The sequence below is a fragment of the Nanorana parkeri genome, unplaced genomic scaffold (assembly GCF_000935625.1).
Source record: "Nanorana parkeri isolate BGI_ZX_2015 unplaced genomic scaffold, ASM93562v1 scaffold494, whole genome shotgun sequence".
Classification (NCBI taxonomy): domain Eukaryota; kingdom Metazoa; phylum Chordata; class Amphibia; order Anura; family Dicroglossidae; genus Nanorana; species Nanorana parkeri.
Genome location: NW_017306762.1, coordinates 759,161 through 785,057, shown reverse-complemented (window position 1 = coordinate 785,057; position 25,897 = coordinate 759,161). Strand labels below are relative to the sequence as shown.

At 39.4% G+C, this 25,897-nt stretch overlaps 1 protein-coding gene and 1 long non-coding RNA gene across 4 annotated transcripts in view; both read right to left on the bottom strand.

Moving 5' to 3' along the window:
• Nucleotides 1–266: 266 nt before the first annotated feature.
• On the bottom strand, nucleotides 267–9,944 carry LOC108790721. The gene is made up of 3 exons (XR_001941460.1): nucleotides 9,705–9,944; nucleotides 9,371–9,377; nucleotides 267–276 (listed from the first exon to the last, which is right to left on the bottom strand). It is a non-coding gene; the product is annotated as an uncharacterized LOC108790721 (long non-coding RNA).
• Nucleotides 9,945–9,959: 15 nt separating this feature from the next.
• SPECC1 (sperm antigen with calponin homology and coiled-coil domains 1) overlaps nucleotides 9,960–25,897 on the bottom strand; it is a 277,393-nt gene continuing 261,455 nt past the window's right edge. For all 3 annotated transcript variants that reach the window (XM_018561037.1, XM_018561036.1, XM_018561038.1), the window contains 3 exons: nucleotides 22,376–22,492; nucleotides 12,770–12,829; nucleotides 9,960–10,339 (listed from right to left, as the gene is read on the bottom strand). In XM_018561037.1, the coding sequence (XP_018416539.1) occupies nucleotides 10,250–10,339; nucleotides 12,770–12,829; nucleotides 22,376–22,492 (267 nt within the window). In that variant the 3' untranslated portion in view covers nucleotides 9,960–10,249. The remainder of the gene's footprint in view (nucleotides 10,340–12,769; nucleotides 12,830–22,375; nucleotides 22,493–25,897) is intronic.

The following is a 25,897-nucleotide window of genomic DNA, read 5'->3' as shown; positions in this document are numbered from 1 at the left end:
CCGGCAAAAAATTTGCTTCAGTTTGTTTTTCGTTATTTCGATTTTCGGGACTCAGGTCCAAAAGTCGATTAATTTTGTAATTCGGACAAATCGTAATTTTTCGTTAATTTCAGAAGAGTTAAACGATAATTACAATATATTTTTTTAAAACTTTTGACAGTCCACAGGAACAATTAAAAAACAATTCAATTAAAATAGTGTGCGGTGTCATCCCTTGATTCTAATTGCAGCCTGGAAGAACAGGAAAAGGGAACGGGGAGAAAGTGTGCACCTACCCTCCTACTCCATACAAGGCCACATGCCCCCTGGCAAAGCACCTTGTCCCCATGTCGATGAGGGCCTCTTCCCCACAACCCTGGCCTGATAATTGTGGATACGTTGTGCAGTCGTTATTTCTTTCATTCGGAAATTTGGATGCGTCCGACTATGCTAATATTCGTCCGAATTTCAATTTGCAGAGAAACAAATCGCACATGTTTACTGACCAACTGTCTCCAATACATAGGGCCAAAGCAGCCTGGAAAACCTACAGGGGTATTCACAAAAGGTTGAGTAGTTTGGAGAAGGCAGGAGAAGTGAACAATCTAGGACAACATAGCTGATGTGGAAAAGTTCTCCAATTCAGCTCACTTTCCAGTTCAGCTATGTTGTCCTAGATTGTTCACTTCTCCTGCTCTCTCCATCCTTTTGTGAATAACTCTGTAGGTGTCACAACATGGATAGAGGTATTAGTAGATCCAGTTAGTAAGTTGATGTTTTCACTAAATTGCCCTGATATATTGATTTCACACTGGGCATATATAAACATAGAATACAGAAATAATATGTTGTCAATATAGAAAAAATATGTTGTTGTGGATAATGTCTCCCACTCTAAGTATTTTTATTTTCCCAATAAATTTTTTATTAAAGAGCAAACAAAGTACAATGGTTCATGAAACAATAATATATATCAGAGTTAAGTATTTTTTAAATTAATGTGAATTGATGAGATACTACTAGCTTTTGAAACATAATATGGCATAATTTCTTACATTGGTTTCTCAGTAAACAAAATGTGCTGCATCAGTTAATAATAAAAAAAAAAATCACAAAAAAAAATCAACATACTAAAAGATTCGAGGGGCAAAAAGCCATTCAAGCTTCTGTTACATACCAATCAACAAAAGGTCTTTCACTGACATTGAATTACATTAAATACATTTAATAGACAATGGTTCAAGCTGCGAGGAGATCTATATGTGTCTATTTGGTAACCCACAATTGTACTGTGTACAGTAATAGAGCTGATCTTCCATACAATACACAAAAGATCTTCTGTCTACAACTAGATAACAAAAACAATATAGACCCCAATGGACAGGAATGACACAAGTGGATTGCTGTGTGTGCCAAATGTAAGGATTCAACTATTCCAACAAAGTGCTGTGACAATCTGATCTTGTACAGTTGAGAAGGTTCACAACAGATCTTAGCCAACCACCTGGATATTGATTAGTTGGGTTGAAATATATGGGTGATCTCTTCTAATAAATGGAAATTAAATGGTGTGGTGTCTACAATCAAGGGAAACGGTTCTTAAACTGTTATCATACTTAGACGACTTTAAACCATGCCATAGATGAAGTTGGTCACCATGCTCTACTTACATACATTAACTTTTAGTAGTTACACATGATGGTGATTGGTGCACTCTGTATTAAAGACAAGCCTGTTGTTAAGATTCACACTGTATGTCACAAGTGACAGAATAACAGATGTGAAACAGCAGCACTGACTATTTTTTGCATTGTACAGGAATAATACGCTCTCCAATTGTTCCAACAGTCGAGGTCCTTCATGAGCAACCATTTCTGGTCCAAAAGAAAAACACTGCTAAAATATTAGTGCATTGTAGTCTCCTGAGGCTCCTTTGTGAGGAGCTAAAAATAACATCTTCTGCAGGAAATTCACAACAGATCTTAGCCAACCATCTGGATATTGAGTAGTTGGGTTGAAATATATGGCTGATCTCTTCTAGTAAATTGAAATAAAATGGTGTGGTGTCTACAATCAAGGGAAACGGTTCTCAAAGTTTTATCATTCTTAGACCACTTTAGACCATGTCATAGATGAAGTTGGTCACCATGCTCTACGTACATACATTAACTTTTAGTAGTTACAGATGATGGTGATTGGTGCACTCTATATTAAAAACAAGCCTGTTGTGAAGATTCACACTGTATGTCACAAGTGACAGAACAACAGATGTGAAACAGCAGCACTGACTATTTTTTTTGCATGGTACAGGAATAACATACTCTCCAATTGTTCCAGCAGTTGAAGTCCTTAATGAGCAACCATTTCTGGTCCAGAATAAAAACACTGGTAAAATAGTAGTTTATTGCAGTCTCCTGAGGCTCCTTTGTGAGGAGCTGAAAATAACATCTACTGCAGGAAATTATTTTAACAGGACAAGAGCTACAGAATGTCTTCAGATGGCTAAACATACATTAGTAATACGTAATACAGGGCTGCTTTTAAACCCATCTAGTACAGGAAATACACAGAACACTGGCCAGCAGTTGGCACCCAAGGCTGTTAATTATCCATCATGGTAAATTTGTATGTCCCTGTCCCACACTGTGCCCCATCCCTGAATACATTCAATTTACATCTAAAAGCAACTAAGATGTAGCCAAATAATCTTTTTTTCTATAGTGGTGTAAAACATTAAATCTGTCTAATGCGGATTGTGTGTTGTTATTTACCCACAGTCAATCAGAGGACAGGGATATGCTCACAGAGCACTGACCAGCATGAGAGCCAGTATCTGAAAAGAAAGTTAATTAAACAGACTTTGCTATTTCATTCTTTTCTACATAAAGATATTACATTTTATTCGTAGAAATGACAACCCTGAACTATTCATGACAGTTGTATTTTTTCCACTACTGATAGGTTCACTCCGCAGGCACTATTCTTCCAACAAACTTGGAAATGATGATACTTTTATCTTACCTTACTACATCAAAACTCTTTCAACAACTCGATATTCAAAACCAATAACAGAACAGCTTAGTTTGAGAAAAACTAAATAGTTCCATATGTGTGGCGATAGTTCCATGTTTGTACGTGTGTATTACTCTGGAGACTGAGGAAGTCTCTGTACTGATTGCAGAGATACTTGATGGGAATTAAAATGGCCTACTAGATCAGAGCATGCCTGGTTGGGTTGTGTGAGGTGACCACCCTGCCTGCCTCCCTAAGGAGGATCCTTCCTGGCCTTGCAGTCTCGCAATGTTTCCATAAGTGGCCTTAATAGCTTCATAACCTCAGCAGACCTGCATATCACTCACTGGCATTCAACTTCAACTTTCATGCACAGGCTCTTTACTTGCATGAGAACTGAAGAGGACTGAACAATTAACTTTTATTTCTCTTGTTTTGTCATGGAAACAGGTATCTCTAAGTGCACTGATTTTTTACAATCAAACTAAGTAGTAACATCTCAGTTTGTTTTTGCTCAATCCTTTCCCATGTGTTTTTCACTTTGCTCACCATCCAGGAGAGGCAGCAGCTAGAGAAGCCGCAACAGATACACAAAAAGACCCAGGAACCTCAAAAGGAACAATAGCTATAGTAACAGGTGGAAAGCAGGACCCAGGAAAGGTATACGAACAACAGCAGGAAATAAAACAAAAACACTCAAAAGGTGGACACACTGAGGATGGCCCACCATTGTCCAATCCACAGCTCCCTATGCCTGACTGTGCCACATAAGTGTAGCGCCTCCCTGATCCCCAGAGGCCTGAGGTGAACCTCCAAAGGGTAGGGAGGGCTGGCATTTGACTGTCAGGAGTGAATCCTTAGCCGGGTTGTGGGATGTGATCAGTAAATTGAGCGCCATTCACTTTAAGTGCCTTTTTAGATGGTTAACCAAAACTGCTGTTCTACAATTAAGACCCCAGACTAACCAATCCCTTCAGGCCTCCACAGTGCAGAAAACACTCTAGTAAAGCAGAGGCTGGCACTGTGCAGTAGAACAACAGCTGAATACAGATGTGCATGAGATCTTCCCTGGGAGAGACACCAGAATTGTTCCTGAGTCCATGCCATCTCCTGGCACATCCAGCAGTCATAGGGTTCTTCTCCCCAGATAGTTCCAGACTCCACCTGGGTCCACATGTGGCCTCCTGTAGGCTCAAGGCCTAATGCGCTCCTTCAACCTTGTACATGCCACCCACAGGCTAGGCCTGGGGGCGGACTGCCCTGAGTATTTATGTACTCCCCCAGCATGCACCACTCGCCGTGAAACCCCTAGTAGTTGGCTAGTGAGACATAGACACTCCTGATGTTCCCCTATTGGCTGCCCTACTCTGTGGCAGGGTCACACTCCACTCACAGGCAGGTGCAACACCTAGAATTAACCAGATGATACCAGACTACAAATCGGCCAGCCTGATTACAATCCTAGGAACACTAGATTTTAGTAGCCACTCCACTTAGGGTGGTAAGGGCTACATGTGGAAGAGCAGGTCACAGTGGTGGGTGGAAGCACCCATAAGAATCTTTTACATTTTATGTCTTCCAATGGTGGGATTATCCCACTTCAGTGCCACATCTACCTACCCAGGCAAGGAGTCTAGTGTCCACCCTCCTGCTTAATGAAGAATACATTGGTAAGAGTGAGATGCTGTAGTAATGGCCATGACAGGAAAGTAGAGCTGTGAACTGAGATACCCTCAACCAAAGTTTCATTGCGATGTAAATCAGCCTACTAACAGTTGATTCAACCTTCTGGCATCTATGCAGAACTGAAATATCCACTTCTTTTGGATCTTGAAGGCATACATGTTATGTGGATTCATGCTGATTTAGGAAACTTTTGTATCTAGCCAATTGAACATTTACTAGCACATACACATTATTGAGCTGTCACACGTATTTCTGCTTTTCTTTTTCAGTTCATCCTTGATTGATTTACTCAGTGGCAAGTGCTGAAAATGTAAACCATACATTTTGTCAGATTGTTTATGTGCCGTATGTATTAAGCACACAGAAAATCTGAAAGGAAGGCATAATGACAGCAGCGTTTAGAAAAAGATACAATGAACAAAATACTCAATAAAGAAAAGAAAATATTTGTGGCACAAGCTGAGAAAATATTTACTTAATAAGCGGCACAGAGCAGTCCTTTGATATCAACCGGTAAATATTTTTTCAGCTTTTATTGATCTGGTAAACCTCCATCATTCTTACTGGTCTTCACAATAGGCTCTGCCCTTTAGGCATCCATTTTGAAGCATTGCAAAAAAGGGAAGCAATATTTTCTACTAATTTATCATTTGTTTTCCTTACAGGGACACAACGACTTACAACATTTACAAGCTGGCTTAAGAAGAAGGGTGTAATGACAGAGAAAGATGTTAAAGTATTTGTACATTGTGAGAAAAGAAGATACCAAACTGCTCTATAAAATCAGCTGCTGGTTCCCACAGGCTGTGAATCATGTTGAGTCTCAGCAACCTACCTGCCTGTGCTTAAAGCTGAACTCCAGGCAAACAGCTGAATGCAGTTAAATTCATGTAGGGGGGTTTTCTTGCATGCCAAAGGATTTGTATTTGTGCCCACCTAATCCTGAGAATTACACAGCCGGTCTGCTGACCCTACATTTTTCTGCTGCAGTTAAACAACACAGCTAGGCCACCTCCCTGCCTCTGAATGGGTAGTGAAGGAGCAGCAGCAGACTGATAAGGTAATATACTCTCTGCTCTCATTATTTTCCTTGTCTGCAGATGTGTATGCAGGACACCTGGTTGGCTATGGATGCTCCCCTACCTTTCCCAGTCTAAGTGATTTGAAATGAAAGTGAATCTTTTTTGATGTACGTTTGACATCTTGCCCCACTGCGTTCACTTTTCTTAAGCAAATCATTTTTTTTTTCAAAGTTTCTTTCATTGAGATCCTGCCAGTAACAGCACTTTATTTTTCAGGCTGACAAGGCTAAGCCGCTGCCTGCAATTAGTAGACATGTGTGGACTCATTTTCTGAAATGTGGGCATTCAGACACATCCGATTTTCCAAATCCCAATGCACCGCAATATGTCCGAATTCGAATTTCCGTTTCTGAATTTCGGAACCTGTCTGAATTTTCGTTCACAAACGAAACTAAATCGGACATGTGCCATTTCTGGCCAATTAGATGTGTTTTTAGCTTTAATGTATCCGAATGGGTCTGAACACGAATTTTCAATATATACATATATATATATATATTGTGGCAGTGTAAGCCAATGCCACGGTGGAGGATGGCGACCTTGGTACCCAGGACTCTCAGCCAAAGGGGCTGAGAGGGTCCAGAAAGTAAAGCATGGTATAAGGAAGAACCTGGCTTTTCAGGTTATTCCAGGTTTTCCTATTTGCAGCTGGGATCTGGAGCTCTGGAGATTTCGTAGAGCTCTGGGTGGGATGAGATCTCCAGTCCTGGGGCCAGGTGTTGCCATTGACCAGCCTGGGCTAATCAGGTGGCTGAGAGCAGCCTTATCAGGAAGCCAGCCCAGTGCTCAGGGGAGTGTTGGAGTTGTGTGGGTGCAGGAAGCACAAAGCCACAGCAGACTCAGGTGCGTGTGGGACACATGGAACAGCCATGGAAGGCTGGGAGAGGTCAGGAAGGTCGGTGACCCTAGGACCTGCGGTACAGACTGCTAAGAGAGCAGAGTGAGGGCTCACGAGGGGTGAGCAGCATGAGTGTCTTGAAGCTGAGGAAAGCTACAGAGCCATAACAAGGACTGTCTTATGTTGCTGTTTCAAGCTATTTTGTGTTTGCCCTTTTAATAAACTGCATTCTACTTGATTTACCTGGACTACAGTGGAGTGTCCCTGTTACAATATATATATACACACATATATTACTAAAGCTGAGGCTCCTAGACCTGAAGACATTTAGGATCCAAATCTCCGAATTGCATTTGGGAGCTCAGCTCAGCTTTAGTAATATATGTATATGGCTTCCAGACCCGAATGGCATTCGGGAGCTCCTGAATGCAATTCGGAAATTCGGATCCTGAATGTCATTGAGATTCAGCTTTAGTATTAATATCTGTATATGGTTTTCTGTGGTAGTCGTAACGAATATTTGTTCGGAAATTTATCCGAAACTGATGTAAATTCGGATTTTGTCCGAATCTGAAACCCCAAACCAAATGAAATCTCCGAACCGGATCTTTCCGCAGCTTACATCTCTAGCAATTAGTAGCAGCATTGACAGTCTGCAATGTTCACCTTGACCATCGTCATCATGAGCTTCTTCAGTTGGCCATTGGGCTGTGTATCTGATAGGCCTGATAGGCAGTCCAACTGAAATGTTAGGGGTTATATATAGTTTACCTCAAATTCAGGAATTTACACACATTGGAGTCAATTCACAAAGCTTATTTTCTTCATTTCGGCCGTTATTTCATTGATATCGCTTGTTATATAGTTGCTGTTTAGAGGTAGTCAATTCACAAAACTCAATAACGCTTCCTTTTTTTAAGAAGTGCTAAATTAACTATCCAGACGTTATTTTAACTATTCAGACGTTATTTTAACAACTGGAGTGATAAAATATGCTTGAAATGCAATTCACAAAAGCAAAAAGGTCCTTTTATCACTCGTTATTGAGACGTAGATTTATCACCTCCTTCAGGGTGGCGTTATGACAGATTTCAGTCGTTATCTGATACTTGTTGCACTGAGATGACATGAGGTATATAAAATGGAACCTTTTTTCTTAATTTTCACATGGTTTAATGCTTTTGCGTACAGAAGAAGATGGCATGTAGCTGTCATTTCTACAGTTTTTATCCTTCTACAAATGTAGATGATTTTTTACAGTTTGAGGTTAGTGGCAAATCTCACATGACATGAAAAATCAAATGTCCCTGGACACACTTCAGTGGGGGTTGTAGAGCAAGTGGAATGTTCCATGCAACATATTTAATATCAAGACAAGCTTTATAGGTGGTAAGGAGAATTGCTTGCTCTCCCTACACTGCCTGATTGTCAACAGATGTAGATCTAAATAAATCTAATGTTTCATATATTCATTCCGTTCAGAAAAAAAGTTATTGTTATTTCTATATGATTTCTTCTCTACCAAATGTAAAATTAGTATGCATGTGGTGAATATGGAATATATTCCTTCTATGTGGAATCCTTTTGTGTGGTGAAAGTGAAAGTAACAGTAATTTAGGCATCTGCTCCACCCCTTATGCTACCAAAATGCACTGCAAAAGTGTTAAAACAACACCCAAAACGTTATTTTATCACAGCAATAGATAAAATAAAGTCTGTGATGTTAAAATAACACTTGCTTAAGGAACGTTAAACTGCGTGTGCATTAACGATTCCGGCTTTTGTGAATTGCATGTTTCAGCCAGTAAAATAAAGAGTGGTAAAATAAGGATAGATACATTAACTTCTACTCTCATAACGCTGAGCTTTGTGAATTGACCCCATTGCATTTAAAATACAGTCAAGGATGTTTATGAACAGATAACTGTAATTATTCCACCTTAAAGAAAGCCTATAATGAGAGAAACACGCAGGATACCGTTGCTGACCTCCTTCTGAAAATGATGGTTGCCTGTCTGTCTCTGGCTTTCTGGGTCGCTGGTCAGTAAGAAAGTCCGGGTGAAGTCACAGCTCCTAATCTGCATACTTGTTCTAGATCAGAAAATACTAAGGAAATACTGAAGTCACTGGATCATCAGGACAGTCATAGAAATAGCATTTTCCTCCATACAGGTTTATTTTAAACTACTTCAATAGATATACAGATGTGTGGTTCTTGTGCAATTGTTTCTGAAGGAAAGGAAGCAAATAACATTACTGGAAAAACTGGCACTGGACTGTTTCAGGGGAAAACAATAGCAGTCAGCCAGCTAAATCCAATGAGCTGATCAAACACCCTCAGGAGCCAACATTGGCCCATGGACATCATGTTGTGCAATCATGCAGTACCTCAAATTGTTCTTGCCTGGAAAACGGCTTTTCATAGAAATATTTAGAGCTTTTGTACTTTTTGTAAACATTTTTTTATTACAGTAAGGACTAAAAAAAAAAAATACTTTATTTCTTCGGTACAGTAAACCTAGCATATTGACATCTTTCATAGGTTTCAGGGACAAACAACTGCAAGCGTAAAGTTATAAGTTATGGTGAAGGTGCAGCCTTTCATGTGTTTTCCCAGAAGTGGTAATATACTAGCTATTCATACAGCATATGTGAATATAAACCATATCCTGCTCTTGGTTTACCATTTACACTAGGTGTTGATAATGAAGACGATTAATGAAACAGGCATTTAAGATGAATTATTTCAAAAGTTTTATTTCAAAAGTCTAACCACTCATCTTTGTTACAATACATCCAATCTGGAACAATGTGAGATGCTACAATGCAGAGAACATACAGGTGCCAATGGCTGGCAGCTCCCATTGAATGCAATCTCTGTCCCCTGGCTATTCAGAGTGACTTTCTTGGCTTTATGGTCATTGCATATATTAATCACGTCAACAAGCTCCATTCCAAACGCTTGGTTGTTCCTGTTGCCACGTGCTGCTGGCAGTGAAGGTTAATGTGTGAGTAAACTCTTGATTCGTTGAGTTTTCCATACAGCCTGGAGAGGTGTGTATAACTCATGCAGGATACATCTGATGGTCCAGGACTGCAGCTTTAACTCGCGCCCTATGTTGGATGATCTGCGCAGTGGATGGAGCAGTAAAAAAGAACTTTCAACAGTCTACGGTCAGCATTCTAAAATCAGGCACCTCCTAAAGTCCAAACGGTTAGTACAGTTAAAATGGCAGAAGTTATACTAGAAAGGTGATAAAAAACTTTTCTGTGACCAGCAGAAAAAGATCTTTTGTTAATGATTTTCATGGCTTTGTTTGGAAAAGCTGTGTGAGGAGATGAAGAATGGATATGGCGTCAGTTACTGCACATTCAACTGGACATACGGTGGCAGTACTGGATTATATATGGCACATACAGGAGGGAAGATATGGATAGTGGCATTACAAACTCCAAGCCATCGGCATGGAGACTGGGATGCTGCATGCCTTATTGTGGCACATGCCACCAACATTTAATGACAGTGAACAGGAAAGTTCCATTGACGAAGCCAGGTCCAGTAATAGGAAGATTTGTGTATACTGGCTAGAACCTGGTCAATAAAGTGAATGTGTGCTTCCTTTGTAGTGATCACCCTTTCACAATCATTCCTTTAAGTCTCAAAATACTTGTAGATCTGAGACACGTAGTTCATCACACTCTGCCAATCAGGACGGTCTGTGAACATCAATTCATTCAGGTCCTGTAAGGAAACAAAATAAGCATGTTATAGACATAGGATAGCAAGATTAAGTGCCTACCTCCTCCAGTATGTATAGTCCTGTTCACTTACACGTAGTACAGTAATATATAGTAAAAGCAGTCATTCTCCACCAGGGATACATAGAACCCTAGGATTCCTTCAAAGGTTGCTAGAGTTTCCTTGAGCTGTGGCTGATTGACCTCCACATCTAATGGTGCCTGCATAAATCTGGGTCCAACCCCACTTGATAAAGCCAGCGCCATGACACTAGTGATCTTTTTAGATGTTTGTAAGGGTGGCAGTCTAACCACTACTGTAAAGCAGGCATTCTTTCTACTGATATGGGCATTTTTCTCACTGACCCCTGAAGAATGAATTTTAGCAGGGGTTTGCTGACACCTAAAGGTTATTTAACAGGTTTTTCTGGTGAAGCACATTCCCTGCTTCATCAGCTTTTTTGGGGTACCTAGGTGACATTAGGGGTCTAATACATGGCTGATGTCTCCATAAAGAGGACATGTCGTTGTATCTGTGCTATCACGTAGGGGGCATGTTATCCCCCTATGTAAGAGTAATAATGTTAAGTGTAAAAAAAAAAAAAAATTTACACAAAATGTAAGGCTTGAAAATCTGGTATCTATTTACCCAACTATTGGGTAATAATAAATATTTTCTAACAATGTAAGGAAAATGTTTTTTCTCCCAACTTTTTAGTACTATTTTCTAGTATATATAGTATAGTATAGTATATAGTAAAAAGAAATAAAAAAAAAAACAGTGGTGATTAAATATCACCACTCTATCTGTCCCCAAAAAAATTATCTAAAATTAATTTTGGTACGGTGCTGCATGGCTGAATAAGCATCAGTTGAAATACTGGAAATGGCCTGGACAGGAAGGTTTTAACACCCGGCCTTCAAGTCGGTAAAGAAAACCTATAATGTGGGAAATATGGCATACGGGAGTCATCGTTAGTTAAAACATGCTAGTTGCCCAGATGTCACTCACATGCAACAAAAACTCAGCAGGTGAAATCAGAATTTCAGATCTGCATACTTGTTCCAGGTCACAGATTAAGTATTTAAGCTGCTAAATAACCATGACAGCCAGACAATTAGCATTTTCAGCTGTAATTAAGCAATGGAAGCCACCCACTTACCACTGTGTTCGTTTCACAGCAATTCGTTTCATGGATTTACAAAGCATGTCATACTTTGCTATACAAGACATAGCAAAAATGATTATGTGCAAAGTGACAATGGGGTCAATTCACAAAGCTCAGCGTTATGAGAGTAGAAGTTAATTTATCTATCCTTATTTTAATACTCGGTATTTTGCTTGCTGAAACATGCAATTCACGAAAGTTGGATTCGTGAATGCACACGCAGTTTAACGTTCCTTAAACAAGTGTTATTTTAGCATCACAGACTTTATTTTATCTATTACTGTGATAAAATAACGTTTTGGGTGTTAACACTTTTGCAGTGCATTTTGGTAGCAGATGCCTAGATGACTGTTACTTTCACCACACAAAAGAATTCCACATATAAGTAAATAAATATATTCCATATTCGCCACATGCATACTACTTTTTAATTTAGTAGAGAAGACATCATATAGAAATAACAATAAAAAAATTTCTGGACGAAATGAATATGTGAAACAGTAGATTTATTTAGATCTATATCTGTTGACAATGAGACGGTGTAGGGAGAACAGGCAATTCTCCTGACCATCTAAAACCTGTTTTGATATTAAATTTGTTGCATGGAACAATCCACATGCTCTACAACCCCACTGAAGGGTGTCCAGGGACATTTGATTTTTCGTGTCATGTGAGATTTGCCACTAACATCTAACTGTAAAAAATCATCCACATTTGTAAAAGGATAAAAGCTGTAGAAATGACAAATACATGCTGCCTTCTTCTTCTGTACGCAAAAGCATTAAGCCATGTGAAAATTAAGAAAAAAGGTTCCATTTCTATCTACCTCACGTCATCTCAGTGCAACAAGCATCAGATAACGCTTGAAATCTGTCATAACGCCACCCTGAAGGTGGTGATAAATCTACGTCTCAATAACAAGTGATAAAAGGACCTTTTGTGAATTGCATTTCAAGCATATTTTATCACTCCAGTTGTTAAAATAACGTCTAAGTAACGTTTACTACTTCTTAAAAATAAGAAGCGTTATTGAGTTTTGTGAATTGAGTACCTTTACACAGCATCTATAGAACAAGCGAAATCAATGAAATAACGTCCGAAATGAAGAAAATAAGCTTTGTGAATTGACCCCAATGTCAAATAAGAACAGGTTCAGATTCCAACCTTTCATACATTGGTCAATGAAACATAAAATATGCCTAACCCTTATGTACTATTCTATAAACCCCAAAATATGCCATGTGTAGCAAAATTTGTGTACCTACCAGACTGGCCTTTATTCCTATACTTTCAGCAGCTTGAAATGCCAATTTTAGATTCCTCTGCTGCAAGACAAAAGGAGAAAATGTTAAAGAAAGATCAAATTTAATCTCCATAATTGTTGTTCTTTAAAGGACGTCACTGAATATTAAAAGAAAATGAATTTAAAAACACAGTTAAATTAGATATATAATATGATAAGAAAATGATAGAAGATACTGCAATTCCACCTACATAAGTCATCATTCTGAAAGTGAAGCATTACCAAAGTGCAACATTGTTTACAAAATGCACCATTATTATTTTTCATCACATGTGATTTATACTTTATAGTTTGTGGCCCCATAGCACCCAATTTTTGCTTGCCTTGAAGCAGTAGGATTTTGGGATCAATTACCAGTATGGAGTGGAGCTCCTTCTCTTGTCTGTAAAATAAGTTACCATTACTAGTAAGACATTTTTCCACTGACCTTCAATGTAAGGGACATTCTTCACACTGATCACTAATGTAAGGGGGCACTAAGCTGACCACCAAAGTAAGCGGGTCGGTCTTCATTTCTTTTCTGGACATTGTTATTATTTGATTCATTCTAATTTAGTGACTATTACTGAAAATAATTTTGTCAGAGAAGGGGGATTTTATTCATTTATTATTAGTGTATCTGCATGTCACTGAACATGCTAATATTTTTTAGCAAGGGGTTTCTTGAGACGAGAAAATTATTTTAAGGGTTCCTTCAGGTTAAAAAAGTCTGCTCTAAACAATCATTAAGAAATGAAGAGTATGGCACAACTATAAATCTGTGAAGGACAGACCACCGAAAAGGGAATCACTGCACAAGGAGACTAGTGAGGAAGGCCACCAGGAGACCTATGGCCACTGTGAAGGAGTTTAAAGCCTTAGTGGCTGAGACTGGAAAGACTATTTTAACAAATGCTGTCCAGGCATTTCACCACTCAGTTTTATAAGAGAGTGGCAAAGGTAAGCCACTGGTAACTTAAACTTACATGATATTTTGCCTACAGTTTGCCAGAAGTCACTTGGGAAACTGAGGAGACGGCTGTGTCCTTTTTTTGTTTGTTTGTTTCTTCAGGAATAAAGAAGGCAGGACATGTGGAAATGTGCATGCATTGAAGATACATACTAAATATTTTTTTATTTTGCCTTGACGCTTTAAGTATGGATTAAATGTTATGTCTTCGTTATTGAAAATGAAGAGTTTGTATTACTTTTTCACCTATTTCTGAGAATTGCCATAGATAGACGTATTCAAGTGTTTGTTTTCATTAGTGAAAGGACAATGTCAGGGAGCTGGCTTTCATTTTGGCATATTTAGAGATCAATCTCATTCTAGTTCACAGGTAAGTTCAGTAATTCTAATGGTACAATCTAAGTGCAATCAAACAGATGAGTCAGTAAGGAAATAAGAAAAATGATTGTGTTGCCTTAGCTCAATTCTCTGTTTCTGATGTTACTTTCCTTGACATCCCAGAGACGACACATTCACAGTTCTGAAATGTGGCAATCGGTTGATTTGTGAAAAGAAAAATTATTCTTTCCAAGAACCCATCATTATTTGAACGTGTATTTCAGTCATACTGCACTGTTTTTATTGAGCATCGGAGTCTCATGTACGAAATAGACCTGCTGTAATTGCAGAAGGTTCCAAGCCATAGTGACCCTAAGTTTAGATTTGTATGCCTGACTGCCATATTTTTCCTCTTCAGCTGATTAAGTGACAGAATGTTCATAAAGCATCCTGGCGCCTGTGATGTTGAGGGTAGACATACAGAGTAGACTGTGGTATTAATCACTTACAATAATGGACAGAATTTGTGTAACATTGCAGTGTTGGTGCGAGTCTATTAAATTGCTTTATGAATAAGTTCAGTACCATTGCCCAGTTCCAATAACTGGAAATCCCTGCTGTGAACTATATTATGTGTTGTTGAAGTAGTTGATGAAATATATAGCACGATATCATGTGTGGACCTTGCAAAGTGAACTGCAATACCTGTACAAACCTATTATAGCTCTCCTGCTCTGAGCCAATTTAAATTACACACACAGATGTAGACTGGTATGTTTTATATTCCAGAAAAAATAGCCACTGAATTTCCCAATGACTAACAAAGGAAGGTTAATGTGACCGCAGCAATTCTCATCAAATAAACAATACAAACATTCCCTTGCACTCAACCCTAATAAAAAGCAAAGGGCACCCAATTAAATTCTGCTTTTAATATATGTGTGGAAGCCACACAGCCACAAAGACACCTCTGTGAATTGTGGTCATTGTGACGAACTAGGAGCGCAGAGAGAATACACAGAGGCAAATCACACGGAACCCGGCGTGCGGGGTGTTTATTGGGGAATTCAGGTGTACAAAGCAAGGTACAAAGGCCGGGGTTAGGTCCTGGGGGGTTGCAGGCCACGGGGAGGGTCCATCAAGAAGGTAAGGAAGGAGTAGATCCAGAGTCACAAGGCTAGTAGTCCAGGGGTCAGAGGTGCAGCAAGAGGTAATCCAACAGGTAACAAGGCACCGTGTGAGTACATCCAGTACGGGTAAAACAACAGATCCCAGCAGTCCTCACAGCAGCAGTGGAGCAGAACAGGAAGGGTTAAGTCCGTATCCCTTGAATCCACAGAGACCGGCCTCAGCGCAGCCTCTAGTCAACCATTCAGCGAGGAAGAGAGCATGCAGCCTTCCCACAAACACTTACAAAGGTCCCGGGAGGGGCCGGCCTGAGAGGGGAGGGAAGGGGCAGTACACAGGCTGTTGCTGAGCAACTAACCCCCTCCCCCTCAACAGCAGACATGTCCTGACTTGTCTCGGTGCCCAGTGTGTAGGCCCTCTGCTGTTTTGATTTGCAGACTTCTGCCTTTGAAAGTCAACAGGAGGTGGGGAGGATTGGAGAGCAGAGAAATGATCTCAGGAGCCCCCCTCTCTACAATCCCTCCCCCCCTTTTGAACATGTACCAGCCAGGGGTCCTTTAGCTTCCCAATCTTGCTGCCTTTTTTGTGCCTTCTCAATGGCTGCAAGTTTCCTTTCTGGTGTTGCATCCTCCCCCAGAATGGCCATCTCTTCCTCATACCAGACAACCCACGGGCTCTTACTGGCAGGAACGGGGAGCCATGGCACCTCTTCCCTGGGATGTGATCGAACAATGTCAGCACCTAGCTCTCCATGCTGGCCGGCTTCCTCTAGCAACCTGACCAGCTGTTCCTTAGAAAGTCCCTTGTAGCCGAGACCCAACTCCCTGGCCTTCTCCTGTAGACTGCTGACAGTCCAATTGTGGTATTGTGGGGCACCCATTGTGTCCCTGCTGTGTAGGCTCTCATCTGCCATCTCCTGTGCTCTCGTCCCGCCGCTGCCAACCAGTTGTGACGAACTAGGAGCGCAGAGAGAATACACAGAGGCAAATCACACGGAACCCGGTGTGCGGGGTGTTTATTGGGGAATTCAGGTGTACAAAGCAAGGTACAAAGGCTGGGGTTAGGTCCTGGGGGGTTGCAGGCCACGGGGAGGGTCCATCAAGAAGGTAAGGAAGGAGTAGATCCAGAGTCACAAGGCTAGTAGTCCAGGGGTCAGAGGTGCAGCAAGAGGTAATCCAACAGGTAACAAGGCACCGTGTGAGTACATCCAGTACGGGTAAAACAACAGATCCCAGCAGTCCTCACAGCAGCAGTGGAGCAGAACAGGAAGGGTTAAGTCCGTATCCCTTGAATCCACAGACAGAGACCGGCCTCAGCGCAGCCTCTAGTCAACCATTCAGCGAGGAAGAGAGCATGCAGCCTTCACACAAACACTTACAAAGGTCCCGGAAGGGGCTGGCCTGAGAGGGGAGAGGAGGGGCAGTACACAGGCTGTTGCTGAGCAACTAACCCCCTCCCCTCATGTGTCCTTTGTTCTGGGGAGGATTGAATGGAGGGAAACAGCAGACATGTCCTGGCTTGTCTCGGTGCCCAGTGTGTAGGCCCTCTGCTGTTTTGATTTGCGGACTTCTGCCTTTGAAAGTCAACAGGAGGTGGGGAGGATTGGAGAGCAGAGAAATGATCTCAGGAGCCCCCCTCTCTACAGTCATACCCTAATCACCAACACTGGGGCTTATATAGCAATGAACAAGTATAAAGTCATATACACATACACATAGCTAGGTCATACACCTACACGTACCAACAATCAGTAAGATGTCTCATGTATGAAGCAAACACAGCAAAAAAGAGAAAATGGCAGCTACTTAGTTTCAGTTTAGCAAAGGAGCACTGGGCTGGGACAATTTACAACATCAGAAACATGTAACCAGCAAACAGAATCAACTAAAACCTGTTGTTCACATTGGAATACATAAATCTAATTTGCATAACCTTGGCACCACAAGGGGGTGCATTCACACCTGAATCAGAGCAAACAACACGAGTCAATGGAGGTACATTGACTTAAGTTTGGATAGTGCGTTGACATCCGTTGCATTGTGTTAATTTTTGGAGGGTTTTGTTTGATTTTTCTACATTAAGCTATATAAGGTATTGGTTATGCCTTGCATTAACAAGTGTTAGCAGTTCACACCAGTCCGTTACATTGTGTTGCACTGAAAAAATGTAGAGCCTGCTCTACATTTTTTTTCAGTGGAGGGCAGCGCAGCTCAAAGCACTGGCGTGAACTGCTCCCATTCAAACCCATTCATTTTTCGATGTCCTTGTATTGGCATCCATTGAAAAATGGACTCGAATGCATCGGGTGTGAATAGGGCCTAAATACGCATCGACTGGAGCAAAGCTTAAAAGCTGGTACAGAAACCTAATTTTAAAAACTTTGCTTTCATCAGCCCACTAGTGATATTTTATGCTGTGCACAAGAAAAAGAAATGATGTTTGTGAAGATCTAAGTATGCCATTAATTACGATTTACAGAAAGCGATTAAGAAATAAGGCTGGGCATGTGTCATATGTATCAACAAGCATGTCATATGGTGAGACGTTTGCCTACCCACTAACTTGGTCAATTGATGGATGAATGGATGTTGCACATGTGTGCTGACAGTCCTTTTCTCTACTTTCCATAGAAAAGAGAACAATCAGTGCCCACTTGCATGAATAATATTCAAAGGTTACAAGTTAGAAAATCTCTGTGTGCAGTAATGAGAAACCTGATGGGACTTATCGGAAAGAACATATACTGCATTGGATGAATGAAAACTGATAACTGATTCTTATTTGGATAAGATTATTTGTTTAAATCAACTGCAATCAAGTACTATAGTAGTATAGAACACAGTACTTAGATTTTTGTGCTTAATTGTCGTTTATGTGATGACAAATATTTGAACACAATTCTTATGAGAATTGACACATTCCCCTGCCGGTTAAAGCCACACTATGGTAAAGCGTGAAATGGTGAAAGGAAGCCCAGTGGGTCTGTGACATGCTGCTACTTGTAGAAGTTGGACACCTGTTTCCTGGAGTGTGTTGTATGTCCAATCCCCTGCAGTGCTGGCGTGACTTGCCAAGGGTGTGTTAACTACTAAACTTAAACTGGCTGGTGGATTTTAATTACTTCTGTCACACATATTAGAGCATATTAACAGTAGAGAGAAAACATTGGATTCCATAGGTAATACACTATATTTCTAAAGCATACAAAATGCAAAGGGATTTGGTCAGTCACAAAACAAGATAACATGGGAACTCTGCCTTCTCCTAATGGAAATGAAAACATCCCATCTTTCTTCACCTTACCTGGTAAACACTTTTGTAGTGATCATAAGTTATTTTGATCACAGAGTCGAGATCTGAACATCAATATTGGTGAATTTAACCCGTTTCTGTTGGAAAAGTCCACCTAAAACGGATACCATGGTGCTGTGTGGTATCTGGCATGCTGAATTACTTGTTGCCTTTTATTAAGCACAATATTACCATTAGCATTCCTATTTCTGCTGAGTATTGCTGTCGAGGCAAAGCCACGGGACAGTGTCCTGCTATCCAGATGAGTCCGCCATAATTTCTAATAACAAATAACCAGGGAGTTTCTCCAATTACCAATAGAGTCTTGGAGAAATTGAAGAAGATAGCAGCTCATTCAACCCATTGGTGCCCACTCAAACTTAAATTTCAGTAGCCCTCCTTTAGATGCTAAAATCATGGGACAAAGGTAGCCCTTGAGAAAGTAGTGAAAATCAATTTACATGGAGCTGTGTGTAAATAAATATTGTGTGGCTAAGAGGTCAGGATGCTGTTAAGCTGTTAGCTTTTGGTCATCATTCTGCTAATCTAAAAATGGAATTAAATACTGCAATAGAATTGGACTTAGTTTTTATGGGGGTACTTTCTTTAGCAATAAATAGGGTTAGAATTATGAGGATTTTGGAAGTTGCGAAGTTCAAGCGTGATATTATTTGTGTAATTTCAGGTTAATCAGAAAAGGCTGAATATTCCACCAAAAATGCTTGACTTATAATGTCATAGGGTACCCACAGATATACAATTATTTTTCCAGTCTCACCAGACTCTGGAGATAATCATATTATGGCCATAAATATCTTATTCTACAGCATAAAGGAATACAGAAGCAGCAACTGTCTCTAACTCATGGAGCACAATCATACTCAATAGCCACAAAAGCTTGTTCTGCTCCTGCAAAAGAAAGCATTGAAGCCTTTGGATAAACCTAACAGCTGGACAAACTATTTTTTAAGTCTAAAATCACTGTCTATGAACAGGTTCAGCATAGGTTTAGGCCTTCAGAATGCATACATGGAACACAAACTACCTGCTTAGTACTTTACTTTTGTCCAGGCTTCACTGCACTATGCCAGTTCACTCCAGTACCTTTTATCAATAAACAGGACATACGAGAACTCCTGCTTGTAGCATATATTCAAACATACCCACTGCAGCTTCCTTTCTGATTTCCTCTTCTTGTATGCCACTTTTAGAGCTGCATAGAGAAGTTCCTATTGCGTTATACTGTGTAATTAGTACAGGACAAATTGACTGGCAGAAAAAGCTCTCTCAAGTGTCTGTAACAGAGCTTTGCTGTTCTTGGGTTGGATTGACAACTCGGTGATAATATTTGGTTGATATTTATTAGTTTACCTCTAATGTTCTATAACACATTATCGCACCACTAGAAGTATGACTGATGCAAAATATTTGCTATGGGACGCTGATTTCTAGCTGAGATGAAAAGCGCATGATTTCACCTTACTTCCTGTTTTGATGGTGCCACCTGAGAGAAAGTGATGGCACTTCTCTTCAACTGTCACAAGCAGCAATATTTCTTTTAGCTGAGGCTATGATGTACATACTGACAATTCTGCCAGTGGTGACACCACATATTCTCTCTAATCGAAATCACTACCTCACTGGCCAAAAAGCTACAGAGGGAGCAGCGACTAAGTGACGTCTCTCTGGTTTTGGCAGTGACACTATAGAAGTTGATTCTGTGCAAGTCTGCACCCGTCAAGCTGTCACCAGAAACAGAATTGCTACCCTGACATGGGACTAGGGGTCAGAACCTCGATCAGTTTAAAAAAAAATAAAAAATTAAAACCAAGTTGTATATAAGTGTACATAGTCCATATGTGTCAACTGAGATTCCAACTATTCCTATTTCTAGGGACACTTACAGGGTTATTCACTAAAGGGTGAAGGGTTTGGAGAAGGCAGGAGAAGTGAACAATCTAGGACAACATAGTGGATTTGGAAAAATTCACCAATTCAGCTCACATTCCAGATCAGCTATGTTGTCCTAGATTGTTCACTTCTCCTGCCTTCTCCAAGTTCTTCACCCTTTTGTGAATAACCCTGTTAATTTTGTTTTCCTGCCCTGGAAAAGTTTTGTCTTCTTCAGACCAGATGGAAATGTTAACTCAATGTTCAATACTATGTGCGCTATTCATTTCTTATTTTTTATATCTTAAATATAAACACAAAATAATAATAATAAAATAATAACACAAAATATACAGTATACATGATGCTAAAAAAGTTTGGCTTTTCTCTAATATAAAATTATTAAAAAATGCAATGCACAAAAATACAAGTTAGTAAAAAAAATATTAACAATTTAAAAGTACAAAATATAAAGATATACTTAAAGGCTACTGCCTGCTTTTTAACTCATTTAGTTATCCTTTGTTAGAGGTAGCACACTTCCAACTCACAGGCTTTTGAGGTTCCATACATACTGTAGATGGGCAAATGCACAAGCATCTACATGTATTCCTCCAGTTACCTAAAGCAGCTGTAGGATTTATTTATCTGCTCAAAGGGGTACTATAAATAATTTTAAATCCGACTCTGCAACGCACAGGGTACACATCTTTTAGTTAGAAAATATTACCTCTAAAGCACACCTCCTCGAGGGCAAAAATTGTGTTTAATTTCCATTAAGCATTTAATTACATTGGTACCAGCCTGCGGGCAGCATTTTATTAAAAAATAAAAAGGTGTATCGATGTTTGGTCAGGGATGGTATAAAAAGACCTCCACATTTTTTTTTGGTTACACAGCTGCTTTGTTTCTTAACATTTTATTAAGATCTCTTTTTGTTCTGTCTGTGTAAGAAGATAGGTACAGTATTACATAAACAAGCTTTGAAGGGAATTGTAAGAATACACTAGTGGAATCATGACGTCAGAGACTGATAAAACTCAAGGAACTTATAAAACAATAAAAAAAACACAAACAAACCAGTATTAACTTGTATACCGATAAAACCACATACAATTCAGAACAGAATTATTTAATTCAGTCACTGCAACTTTTGCATACTCACAATGTTCTTAAGCAAAACAGAGAAAATAGAAGGCAATATAACCTTTGAAATTGCTTTTTTGTGCCAAGTTCAGTTTTGCCAGTGATGCTTCAAAGACAGCTCTATTAACATACTTCAATAGTCTGATCTACTATGTCCTTCCTTCACAGAGATCTTTAATATGTAGCAGGCACAGAACGGCATTGCCTCTCTTTAAAATGTCAGTACAGTAAGTCCCCTACATACAGACATTCAAGTTGCGAACGTTCAGAGATGAAAACATGTGTTCGCATGTCCAATCATGCAAGTTAGTTCTGGCGTATACTGTATAGAGTACAGTATATTTATTTCAAGCCCAGGATGTTAAAAGTAACAGTGATGTTGATGTAGCTGGGTACCTAGGCTAGCTTTGTTGGACGACTTACAAGCATATTGAGCCTACAAAAGCGCTCATGGAACGGAACCCGTCCATATGTAGGGGACTTACTGTTCTGCACTCTGATCTTTACAAGCTTCAATGGAAAGCCAATGTGCAGTATTCAACTGAAGGCAATGGAGGTTGTGTCACTCGTGCCGTGAGTGCAGTGTGATACAGAAAAGATTTTAAAGGAGGCCGTGGGGCCACGGGCAGAGTGCACAGCAGTGATCTCCTTGTAGCTGTACTTTTATATAACCTATTACTAAACCAGTCAACATTGGGATGACTAAAAGTGCACATGATAAGATCCAGTATTAGCTTATAGTATTAAAATCTCTCTACATCTGACTGTGTGAATAACTGCATGGTTTAGATTTTCACAGCATGATAAATGATAATGGCTGAATTGTTCTCATGGAAGACTAAGTACCTTGTCTTGGCTGTTGAGCTCGTGGTATGGTATATGAGCTGGCAGATAAGTGTGGAGAAGGGCACAGAAGGCCAAGCCATCGCTCCAACTGCTGCTGAAGTTTGTTATATCGATATTCTGTGAAAACACAAAAGCCTGATAATTAACACTGTATCCACAAAACAAAAAACACATTGAAGTGTTTTCTCTGGCTAGCTTTAACAACTGTTTTGTTGCAATGTCAAACTTAAAGTCTAATGAACAATTAATTACTGAAGTTGGCTAAGCCAAGTCATTCACAGCTTCCTGTATTTGCAGTTATTGGAATAATGCCGTGTTCTCTTTTCAAACATTATGAGCTCCTGCCAGCATACAATTCATCCCAACAACATAATGCCACAACCTCAGTGACCGATGACACAACCTCAGTGGTGGAATCAACTCAGAATTAAATTAACAGGCCAACTGGAAGATGTTTGTCAGTATCATAGGTTAAACATCTTATAGGTTAGTGGTTTGGGTTTTACTAGTTTCTGTAGAAACTAGAGTGAAGGAAACAAAAGTATAGTAGATATAGTAAGTTAAACAGTTGCTGCATTTTTATAACCTGGACCATAAAAGTGACAACCACAAACTAAACCTAAATGGGCCCGTCAGGGCTGAATTCTCCATTAGGTGAGTCATAGGGTTTCCTCCACAATTAGGATACCTCTCGAGTTAGAGGAGCTGTGCTACCACATTGTTGCTTGAAAATATATTTACCTCTCCATACATTATACTTCGGGCTGAGGAAGAGGGTATACTACACCCATGGGTTGAGTCAAATTCACCTAATTGATAAAACAATAAAATCTTACCATGTCTTCTATCTTGGAAAAAAATTTTAAGAAAAGTTGAATAAAAACTTTTATTTCACTAAATCCATGAGAGCTGAAATAACTACTGAAATTTTTTTTTGTTCAACTGCACTTGATCTTGTTGCTTAGCTGTATCTGGATTTAGTTTTTTGGTTAACTGTTTGCTAGAAAATCTAATGTTTGAAATCAAATGTGGCCTACACTAACTGAATAAGCCTGCTTGAAGGCACTTACTAACCACAATCACCAAATACCAACACAGGAAAAGAAGTGTACTGTAACAAACCATTATGTAAAATGCATCATTATAATGAATCATGTTTAGATACGGGCAAGAGCTCCCTTCACTGGGAAATGTTTATTGTCAAAATGAGGAAACCCATACATAACTAATAATAGTCTTTGTATTAAAGGGTATCTATGGTCAAAAACTAAAAATAAATCTGTATTCATATATCACATTTCCATAAGCTCTATCCCACTTCTAATAATCATATCCATCTAGAAGTTTGTAAACTTACTTACTGAAGATGTACTTCATGAATGCAGTAACACAATTTAACTTGGCCCCGTGAATATGCACTTCCCTGTGCCACGACTAACTAAGCCTGCCGTCTAAACTACAACTAAACATCTAAACAATGTAACATTAACATTGCTTTTTGGAAGCGATACATGATGGGATATGTAGTCTGGAGAAATTGAGATTGTATCACATGAAGCAGCAGGGAAATAGATGCAAAGCAAACTGGGAATCCAGAAGTTGTTGAAAGTGATGGGCAGGCAGAAGGCAGCGCTCACTACATAAGAGATTTTTTCATGTAAGCTTTGATATAAGGCTCCAGTATGTATACCTATCACAATACTGAGGTTATATCAGGGTAGTATATGCTGGGGCTTTAGAAATGCTTTAACAAGCGACTATATAATAACTGTGAATCAATCCAAGTAACCGTGTCAAATCGTGCACTGTTATCTCTTAGAAATTGTACAAATAAAACATTGATAAAAAGGGAAAAATAAGCAGCCCACGGGTAAAGTGAATAACAAACCTCAACTGAGCAATTCAAACCAAACTCAGCACAGTACATACACAGAGATTAGCTTTGGTGAAAACCGCATGCCAAAACAATCAGAAGTTTCAGATTTGTATCAGGTGACATTATATGCAAATCCTAACTTTTTCTGTAGAAGCTGAGCCGCACCCAACCCCCTGCTGCATCTTGTGCATCGATACTGATGCATTTCTATAATCAAATTCAGATCCAAATGTGAAATGTCAAAGTTTGCATATGGTTATGCAGCTGATGGCTTTTCACAAATATAATTATTTCATTTATATAACAAAACTTGTATTTGACTTTTCTTTCTTTATTAGAATGAACACAAATGACAACAATATTTTAGTAAATTATTACTAACAACTGGCAAATGTGCTCTACATCTATACATCCTCTACAAGGATCTATAGAGTACAATACATGCTATGCATCTCTTACAAAACTCTTATTGCTTGTAAAGGGAAGTCAAGAACTATGAGGGACTTTAGCAAACAAGAACGGCCTGATACCCATAGTGATTAGCTTCTGTCAATGTATTCCTAGCATTGGATTTTATCTCATCATTTTCAACTGATCCAGCTTAAATGAAATGAATTCCCAGGATGCCTGTGTCGATGCCAGAGTGATTACTGAAATAGCCCAGGTTCAGAGCAATGCATTCAGCTGCACATTTCTGTCTGAATCTCTTTGCCATCAGTTCAGGACCTGATTTTATTTCAGTAAGCAAACTGCATACATCTCTATATTGAATCCTTTAATATGGGCAAAACAGGCAGAAAGAAAGAAACATACAAAGCTATTTTACCGGTAGATCTATTGTAACGTTGAAAGCACAGTTTAGACCAGTGCTTCTCAAACTTTTTTCAGTCATGGCACACTTAAAAGTATGCACAATTTTGAGACATCCCAGTCAAAAATGCAAAAAGCTATGTGTGTTCCCTCCATAATCTATACCAGACTTTTCTCCAAGATGGCATGGATTTTAAGGGGGAACCATTTAACTTCAGCTACAGAGTGAGTGTTAAGCAAGCATGGGCAATGCACCCTGTAAAGCCCAATCTATAGGGGTTCAATTCCAGCACAGTTACAACAGATATTGGTCATCCATTGTTCTTTTACACCAATAAGTTCTGTTGGAAAAAAAAAGTCCTGTGTATTGCATTCTGAATGCATTCAAGTGCAGTTTTCTATTTAAGTCAATATAAATGGAGTCTTTACAAATCGTAACATAATGCATGTCAATGTAATGCACCTTCTCCAGACTGCATGTTTCAGCTGTTTCCTTAGATGTTCTATAGGTATCAGATCAGGGCTGTTAAAAGCCACTTTAGTGCAATATGTGTTTGTAGCCGTTCTTGGCTGCTTTTAGCTATGTGTTTTGGGTCATTATCCAATTTTACCTTCCACAGCCCCAAAACATAACTAAACCTTCTCCATGTTTCCTGTTTCCCAGTAGATATGGAGTGGGTTTTTTTTTTAAGCCTAATTTTTTTGGGGCTGTGAAAATGCCATACCATTTCTGAACTTCCATTTTGTCTCATAACTTTAAAGGGCATTCTCTCAGAAGCATTGTGGCTTCTCAATATGTATTTTAGAAAATTGTAGCCTGTTTTTTTTTTTTTCTT